General features: G+C 35.6%; 1 protein-coding gene across 3 annotated transcripts in view; it reads left to right on the top strand.

Annotated features, from left to right (window-relative positions):
• LOC113827887 (circadian locomoter output cycles protein kaput) overlaps nucleotides 1-9,418 on the top strand; it is a 136,213-nt gene extending 126,795 nt beyond the window's left edge. For 2 of the 3 annotated variants that reach the window (XM_070115063.1, XM_070115061.1), the window contains 7 exons: nucleotides 131-399; nucleotides 617-812; nucleotides 2,002-2,139; nucleotides 2,295-2,488; nucleotides 4,097-4,270; nucleotides 5,239-5,505; nucleotides 6,063-9,418. In XM_070115063.1, the coding sequence (XP_069971164.1) occupies nucleotides 131-399; nucleotides 617-812; nucleotides 2,002-2,139; nucleotides 2,295-2,488; nucleotides 4,097-4,270; nucleotides 5,239-5,505; nucleotides 6,063-6,200 (1,376 nt within the window). In that variant the 3' untranslated portion in view covers nucleotides 6,201-9,418. The remainder of the gene's footprint in view (nucleotides 1-130; nucleotides 400-616; nucleotides 813-2,001; nucleotides 2,140-2,294; nucleotides 2,489-4,096; nucleotides 4,271-5,238; nucleotides 5,506-6,062) is intronic. The other variant, XM_070115062.1, reaches the window with a different exon arrangement.
• The last annotated feature ends 582 nt before the right edge of the window (nucleotides 9,419-10,000 follow it).

The raw sequence follows: 10,000 nt of genomic DNA, 5'->3' as shown, positions 1-10,000 counted from the left end.
CCTTTTTTTAAATTGTGATTTTTTCTTTTATTTTTGGATTGATTATATGATTCTGTGTCAGTGGCCCACCAACCATTAGACATTTCATACACTTGAAATGTTATGCTAAGGTTTGCTGCTCCCTCCACAGATTCTAGTCAGTATAGTGGTGAAGGAGGGTCAAGTAGTAAAAGAGCAAGGATACAACAGACGTTACAACAGCAACAACAACAACAGCAACAGCAACAGCAACAGCAACAGCAGCAACAACAACAACAGCAGCAACAGCAGCAACAGCAACAGCAGCAGCAGCAGCAGCAAGAACAACAATCAATGATAGATGAGTTAGCACCTTCTCCATGCTCAGACATATCAGGCACTTCACATACCTCGAGGGTGTCACATGGCTCCATGCAACAGGTACGTCATTTCAGATACTGATGCTAAGAAAGGAATGTGATTGACCAAGAAGAAAATCATGTCTTAAGTATCACTAAAATTTAATCATTTTTATCTACCTGCTTATAGCAGATGGAATCACAACAGGCTCTTTGAAATGGTTTGTGATATGGACATGCAAGTATATCTATATCTGAATTGTTAGCCTCATTATCAATATTCAAATCATACTCGGCAGGAAACCAACTTACATTTTGCATCTAAGTCCAACAATAAAGAAAGGTACTACCGCAAGATAGAGCTGCCTCCTGAACTGTCGCGGTCACTGTCTTCCTCGCGCCTTTCGGGCTCCTACGAAGAGGAGAAAAAGGAAGACCAGTTCATGCAGATGATGGTTGCGTCTCCCACCGGCAGTGCCAGTTCTCACAACTCAGGTGAGGAACAGAGGATGGAATATTTTGTGGCATTACAGCATTGTGTTAATTGTAAAGAAGTGAGAAAAGATTAAGAGAATAGCAAGAGTTTGAATAAAAATATGAGTGACAGTGAGAGTATGAGTGACAATGAGAGTCAAAGTAAGAATGAGAGGGAGAGTTAAGGAAGAGTGAAAGTACAAGTGGGAGTAAGAAAGAGTAGATATAAGAGTAAGGGTGAGAGTGTATGTGTAAGATTACATATAGGAGAGAAGAGGAATGGGTTGAATGAGACTGAGAAAGAGAGAGAGAAAAGGAGGATAATAAGTAAATAGGAGAGAATGTTTAAGAGAAGGAGGCAGAGGGATGAATGAAAAGAGAAACAGAAGGTGAGGATGAGTGAAGGGGAGAGAGAAAGTTAGAATATGAAGAATTGGCCTCATGAAAATGATGGCAGAGTAATGTCCAGTATAGTGTGTTCAATATTGTTCATGTTTTGCACACATTTTGCTTTTATTATCACAAAGGGCCAGGATGGCATGACAAACATGCGATGTCCACTGCGATTTGAATTTATTTAATGCGTTGGCTCCGCAAGTGCTTATCACCAAGTAGCCAGTTGCTAGTCCTACATATATCACCAGTTTACTTATTTCCTGGATTTTCAGAGATTCTCTTTTATTGTATTCTTTTATTATAATATTTTGATGATATGATAATAATCATTATGTCAGGGATTATAATAACAGTATCAAAAGTATTGGGAGTATTTTTCTCCCGAAAAGCCAAGGAATGGAGGAAATCAGGTGAGGTAATGTAGGGCCTACTAATGAGCTTTTTGATGGATGAGCATTTGTAGAGCCATCTGTGTGTGTGTGTGTGTGTATATGTGTGTGTGTGTGTGTGTGTGTGTGTGTGTGTGTGTGTGTGTGTGTGTGTGTGTGTGTGTGTGTGTGTGTGTGTGTGTGTGTGTGTGTGTGTGTGTGTGTGTGTGAGAGAGAGAGAGAGAGAGAGAGAGAGAGAGAGAGAGAGAGAGAGAGAGAGAGAGAGAGAGAGAGAGAGGGGGGGGGGGGAGGGAGAGGGAGAGAGAGAGAGATACCGTGTTTTTATATATTCTTGTATGTCTTAAAACAATTATTGATTACCCTGAGGCAGTTCCCAACATAAGATTGGTAACCTTTCTCTTACTCTGTTGTTGCAATAACATTAGGGTCAACTTCAGGAGTGCGAGGGGGCAGAGGGTCCACAAGCAGCATTATGGGGGCAGGATCAGCCTCGAGTAGTCGGCAGCCGTTGCAGCAACAGCAACAGCAGCAACAGCAACCACAGCAGCCTCAGCAGCAGCAAGGTATGGTCATCATGGTTAGGTCTCGAGTTTTTCATATTTTTTGGTGCTGCAGATTATGGATACCATAATCTTAGGTACCAGTTGCTTGACCTTCAGCAGCGACATGGCTTTCGAAATACAAAAGCATTTTTAAATTAATCAATTTTTTTTTCCAGGTGGAGGTTACAGTAACATAGATCTGCAGTACCTGAGCAATAGTGGTGTGACCCAAAATCCAGCAACGCCAGCAGTCAGTGGAACTGCAACTCAGGTAGTCCAGGTGGCGACTGTACCCTTCTCTCCCGTCATTCCCATCAACCCCATGGTAACCAACCTCTCCGTCCAGCTGCCTTCTGCGCCAACCACTGAGGTCAGTTGATATATTTAGATGATCATGTTTGATGTGTAGGTTCATCATCATCATCACGGTTATTATAGTATCATCACTACTGTTGATATTAGTTTTATTATCATAAAAGGTTGCTATTAGTGTTCAGGTGATGAATTTTCACCTCTTCCTAAAAACATGAGTTATTGGTTAAATCTGCATTTTAAAGGTTTCTATGAAGATTACTCTTGTAGCATTTATCTAAGAAGGTTGAGGATACATGAGGGTAATACCAGTCCATTGTTACAGGGTACAAGGTAATTTTGTTTTGTTTATCTTAATTGCACATTGGTCACTAAGGAGGCAGTTAGTATGCCAGCCTGGCCTCATTTGTGATTATTAAATCATTTATTCCTTTTATTATTATTTGTTATTATTATTATTTTTTATTTTTTTTTTGGTCAAATTCTGTTATTATTGGTGACTAGGCACTTGTAAAACCATCTCTATGTAAAAAAAACTAATATGGTAATGGATATGATTTCTTATTGAGTCTTCAGCCATATTATATAGACAACTTTTTGAGTTCTTTCTAACCAGGAACTACTTGCTTATGGATAGTGTGATGGTAATAGTAGTAGTAAGTACTAAATAGTAAATGGCTTTATTAATCATTTATCATGATGATTGTGTATCACCATACTTAATTTTTCAATGGAATGTCGATCAGTAGCTTTGTAAGTATACTCTGAAGAACCTTATCTGGTTGATGCCTTTTAACAGTATGTGATATTGAGTGAGAAGTTCGTACCATTCTGAACCAGTTTTACAAGAAGGCCTTGACAATTATTTTAAGATTAGCTATGCCTATGTCCATGTGGAATGGGGTCTTACGTGATGTCAAAAATATTATCTTGCATCTTTTTTTTTTCTTTCTTTCTTTCTTTTCTTTATTCTTCTCTCCTCCTCCTACTTCTCCAACAGCCACTTCAGTTTTCCTTGAACAATGTCACTATTCCTTCCCCAGTCAGATACATTGCAATTTACTCAATCTCTCTACCTCCTCAACCCTTCCCATTTTACTAATCTCTGCTCTGCTTCATTTGCCCCTTTTCGCTACCATGCTATCCTATAACACTCTCTAATCTTTGACATCTAACATCCCCCACTCCTCCGCATATTCTTCTTCTGCGTTTCCAACAACCATCTCTGTTTTCCTTGAACATTGTTCGTATTCCTTCCCCAGTAACAGATACACTGCAGTTCATTAAATCGCTCTACTCCCTTAACCCTCCCCTTTTTACACAAATCTCTGCTTTACTTCACTTGCTCCCCTTTTTCCCTTTTTCACAACCATACTATCCTATAATGCTCTCTAATCTTTGACATTAACGCATTTTGTATTAATCTTAACTCCTCTTTACCCTTTTTGACACAATCTTTACCACATTGCTTTATGATCTTTGATGTCAAGCACATTTATTTGTTTCAGACATTAATTTTTTTTTTTTTTTTTTTTTTTTATTTGGTCAATCATCATGGCATTTTGGAGATTTTATTTTTTTTCAACAAGGATTAACCAGATCATGTACAATTGAAATGTACAGAGAAAATAAAAAGCATTACGTTAATGTTTGTTTTTTTCTGCAGGGTCTTCGCCAGTCATTGATATTAAGTCCTGATCAGAGACAACTCCAGGAACAGCTACGAAGAAAACATGCAGAGCTTCAGCAACAGATTTTGAGACAGCAAGAGGAACTGCGGCAAGTTAATGACCAACTCATAATGGCACAATATGGCATGAGCTTACAAAATATATATAAGGTGAGTTGAGCTCACATTTGTTACTGTGTGACAGAAGACTATTAATATATCCATTTGTTGATCTTGCATGAGGTGTTTCCATGTTTATGAATGAAGTTTTTTTAATAGATTATGTTGAGGAACTCTATAGACTCTATCAATCGACAGATTTCTAGTTTATTGTAACCCCTATGATCTAAATGACATGAGTATCACATCATGAAAAATTTTGGCTAAGCCAGGGTGACATGAACATGTCATTATAAGAAATTTGGCTGTGGGCCAGGGTGATGCAAACTTTCCATTATGAACATTTCGGCTGAAGGTGGTAATGGGATAGACTCACAACAAGTGCAAAAATCTCGTGGAGGTTGATTAGACAAAATCTCACTTATTGTTATTATTCTTTCACTGAGTTACAGCCTACCTAGAGAAATGATATGGAGTCTATGCAAGGAAAAAGCAAACCAAATGACAATTATGAACATTGGAAAATGGCAAAAAAGCTAAATACGATTATGTAGAAAAAGAGAGAATATTACAAAGGGGAGGCATAGAGTCTTGTAACCACAAACAAGTGTTCACATGCTCACAGCCTACAAGCCACACATTCATCAGTGAGGCATTTGGATTAAAAGATGTAAGATAGTAAGTCATGTGTTGAGCATATTCTGAATATTGCAATGGTAAGGCTATTTAGACTCAAAGTAGTGTCACCAATATTTGTTATTTGAGTAGATTTTTCTTGTGTTTTTCAATTGGTTTAATTTGAGTATTTGAAGAAAGTGTTGTGAAGAATAAGGATCATTTAAATTTTTCCATGTCCTTAGTAAAATGGATTAGATTTTAGATTGATATCCCAAAACTTAGACATGCACACAAGTTCTTTATATATGATTTGCATTTGTATTTATATGCCTCTGTAATTGTGAGGAAAAAGATGAAACATAAAACATTCATCTGCTAATCATTTGTTGATTTTTGAACAGGGTGGAGTGCAGTATACCCCAGCGAACTCAGTGGGCAACAATGGAAGTTTCCAGAGCAGTGTGGCCGTGGGCTCAGGCGTGGGCAGTGTGATAGGCATGGGGACGGGTAGTCTTCCAGTGTCCACGGCATTGCATCCTGGTGGCACTGTAACTCTGGCGACAGGCACTTTAGCAGGGACTTTAGCCACCCAGTCATTTGTGACCATGAGTACGCCCTCCTCTTTACAATCACCTACAAATACTGTTTCCACAATTAACCCTGCACAAGTATGTGTATACTATTTGTGTCATTACTTATTTGTAAAACATTTGGATGATATTATATGTTATAGAAGTTGAGAATCAGAAAAGAAAAGATGTAGATAATCATGAAAAAAGATATATATGCATGTGTGTGTGTGTGTGTGTGTGTGTGTGTGTGTGTGTGTGTGTGTGTGTGTGTGTGTGTGTGTGTGTGTGTGTGTGTGTGTGTGTGTATGTGTATGTATATTTATATGTATATGTACATACACACACACACACACACACACACACACACACACACACACACACACACACACACACACACACACACACACACACACACACACACACACACACACACACACACAGACATATATAATTATTTTTTTATATTTTATGTATTTTATATATATATATATATATATATATATATATATATATATATATATATATATATATATATATATATATATACATAAAATTTATATATACATATATAGATATCCTTTTCAACAGAAGCATCTGGGACAAGATATAAACAATTAAGAAACAATTACTAATGTAAGCACTTGCTCTTCCAGGTGAGTGTGCAGGGCATTGGTACAGGGATGGCGGTGCCCTACCAGTTGTCCCAACAACAGGCTCAAATGCTGTTTGCTCAACCTGGTGGTACTGGCCAGCCTCACCAACAATCACCACAGCACCAACCCAAGAAGTGAAAACACGGTGATTTTTGCTCACCGCCAGACTCACAGCGGAGCCAGTCCCGAGAGGCAGAGGCTAAGGCTCTCCTGCCGGGTGTTGTGATGTCTGCACCTCACTTCTCTCTGTCCTTCTGCCACCAAGTGACACCAGCCTGAAGACGAGGGGATCAAGGCCTGCCAAGGCCCTGAGTCAACACTGGCTGCCAAAGGGCTTCCTGCTCCCAGCGACTCGTCTCTTCCCCTGTTCACACGCGATCTACCAAAGAGTGCATGAATGGTTGCCCTTGTTTAGGAGGAAGAAGAGAGGAAAGGAAAGACAGAAACCTTTGCCTAATAAGCCTAAATTTTGAATGTATGGAAGCCCTGAAATGCTTCCTCTAGACAAACAGACAGAAATAGGGACATTGTTCAATTCAGTCAGTTACAATTGTGAATTTAATCTTTGAGAAATGGTCTCCATTTTTGACAATCATTATGAATTCAATTTTTATTCGTTTTGATATATGGTATTATAGTCAAGAAAACTATCACACAGGCTTTAAGGAGAAAGAGAATAGGGATGATAATTATGTGAAGTATTTATGATATTTCTCCTGAAAGTTTGTAATATGGAAAAACTTGATTAAAAATATTCATATCACAGCAAAAAATCTCTAAAAGTAAGAATCTTTTCCTATTGATCAATTCTTCCTTTCTTACATCCAAGTATTTCACTTGTTTCTTAGAATGAATTAGGAGTGAAGTATCCTTACAAATTTCTAATTTTCTAAAAAAAAATTATAAACCTTTTTTATTTATACATTGAAAGGTACCTGCTAGTGTATTATCTCATGTAAATATACATATTTATTCTTGAGATATAAGTAATGTGTACATGATACCTGTAACTGATTTTCATGTCTTCACCTCTTTTCCTCTTTTGTAAATGTTATTTCCTGCCTTCTCCTGTAACTGACTGATTGACTGATGTATTTAATGAGGGATGTCTTCTTTTTCTCTTTATATACACTAATGAAAAAAGTATTGCAATGTATAGTAAATGGATAGATTGTTATCATCATAGACCTTTAAAAAATTATGAACTACGATCTCAACATCTAGCTATAGAAAAGAAGAAAAGAAACTTATATAAGGCACAGTGACTGAACCAGACATCATAGTGATCCGAATACACAACATTGGTTTTAAAGTTCAAGAAAATATTATGCGACAAGTGCCGAGGTTTGTTAATAGACGTGCGTGTGATACAAGGGGGTGGGGGTTGTCACGGAGGGACTGGAGTCTCACGGGAAATGTGTTCCCTTGTGCCACATTACTTGCTCAGTTTTATAATCACAATCAAAACTCATGAAACTTAGCCAAATAAGGATGCAAAAACAATCTTAGTGCTGAGCTTACCTATTGATAGTATAACTGTGTATCCTTAATAACATGCAAATTGTAAATACAGAAGAGGACGAATTTATGTACAAGTGTAAAGATAATTATATATATATATTTTTGTCATGCCTTATAAGGTATTGTTTTGAGATGTGATAGATGTATTATGACTATTGGTATATATGATATAGGAGCAGTTGGAAAAAACGCTGCCAGTTTTTATGAACATAGTATCTATGTTCGTATGCCAGCCAGGAAGTTACATTGGCTTGAGCAGTATATGAACACATGGACAATAGAAATTATTTATTTGATAAGAGGGTACGCAGCTTATCGTATGTGAGTTTCAAAGAGAAATATTGTACAAGGCTATAGAGTCTGTCCCACCCTCTCATCCCACAGGAAAATGAAAATGAAATGGACCTTATTCTGTCTTTGGTGTGCAGCTATGAGTTCTTGATTTTATTTAGTCTTTATTTGTTATTATTGTTCTTTACAAATAAATTATTGGGTTTATAATTTCTATGCATGGGGACAGTAACATTTGCTGAAGTTCTGTGTTATGAGCTTTGTTATATTTTATTTGTTTCTGGCATTTTTATGAGTTTAATGTAGCTGCTTATCTTAATTTTTTTCTTTTATTATTTTTGCTTATTATTACTACTTCTATTACAGCTATAGCATCATCACAACCATCATTGTTATTATTGTATTATTATTGTTATCATCATCATCATCATCATCATCATTTGTTAGTGTTATTATTATTATTATTATTATTATTACCCTTATTATTATTATTATTATCATTATTATTATTATTATCCTTATTATCTTTATCATTATTATTATTATTATTATTATTATTATTATTATTATTATTATTATTATTATTATTGTTATTATTATTATTATGATGGTGATGATGGTGATTCATCATTTTAATCAATATTATCATTATCATCATTTAATATCATTATCATATCATTTTAATCAGCATTATCATGATAACTATCATTATCCTTAACCTTTTAATCATAGTCATCATCACCATCATTATCAATCATCATCATCAATCATCATCATCATCATCATCAATCATCATCATCATCAATCATCATCATCATCAATCATCATCATCATCAATCATCATCATCATCATCATCATCATCATCATCATCATCATCATCAATCATCAATCATCAATCATCATCATCATCATCACCATCATCAATAATAATAACCTCCTCAGTATTATCTGAAGGATATGAATATACTGTCACCTTGTTGATATTTGAGCAGTGAAAATTGAGATGTTTGATTGACATTAATTCCATTCAATGTAAAAGTAAACCAAACCTGCTACAATAATTATAGCATGGCGTTTATAGGAAAAATTAAGAGGTTCGGATTTTTATTATAATCCTTAATTTTGATGATGATAATAACACCATCAATATCATATTACTATTATTGATTCTATCAGTCATTATTATTATTGCTATCTATTTTTTTTTTAGAATATGATAGCTTTTTAAAAAAATACATTTCATAGTTTTTATTTGTCATTATTACTGAGATGGTTAGGCTCTAAATCTTCCCCGAAAAATGTAATGTCTCAAACAAACTCGAGTATGAAGCCGTGGGCACAGTCAGCTACCTGTCTTTCGTGAAAGCAGATAATATCAGCCCTTTAAAGTTAAATTGACGTTTACATGGAATTTTTAATGGTATTGGCACGTAAGAAATCATATACGATGATTTACTAGTTGTTTTTGTTCATTTAATTTGTATCGCTATCATTGTATGTAAGATTGTTGGTTGGTTAATTTTATACGGGTTCTTGGATTTGATGTAGTTTTTTATTTATTTTTTCGTATATGTTTTACATAACCTCTTATTTTCCATTTTCATTGTCTTTCCATGTCTTATTGTTTAATTTGAATGATCAATCCATGTTTTTCTCACTTACATCTTTTTTTTTTCTTATTCTATGGTCTTTAATTCAGCTCTTGTTTATACAAGTATCTTTCTTTAAAATGTGTCACTTTCCTATTGAAAGTTTCCCCAAGTCAGAATGCAGCTAAATTTGTATTTTATTTTTGCAAGTCAGGGGTAATTTTTTTTTATTTTTATGATTGGTATTTCAGGAAGACAATTGAATTAGGCAAAAGATGATGAAAAAACATTTTGGGTGGAATTTGTGTTTCATTGCGACTTTCCATGGTTCAGGTTGGTCCTTTTGTGTAGGTATGACACATTCAGGAATTTTGCTCTGCAGGTGAATATGTTCAGATACGCAAAAAGAGTAACCTTTTTGATGAGTATTTTTTATTTTGCTTTTTCTTATAGGGTCCTGTCAGGATTTTAAAGCATGCGCGCACACACATGCTTACACACACACACACACACATGCTTACACACACACACACACA

This window comes from Penaeus vannamei, chromosome 37 (assembly GCF_042767895.1).
Source record: "Penaeus vannamei isolate JL-2024 chromosome 37, ASM4276789v1, whole genome shotgun sequence".
Taxonomy (NCBI): Eukaryota; Metazoa; Arthropoda; class Malacostraca; order Decapoda; family Penaeidae; genus Penaeus; species Penaeus vannamei.
The sequence above is the reverse complement of the archived record's forward strand: the minus strand, read 5'-3'. Positions and strand labels throughout refer to the sequence as shown.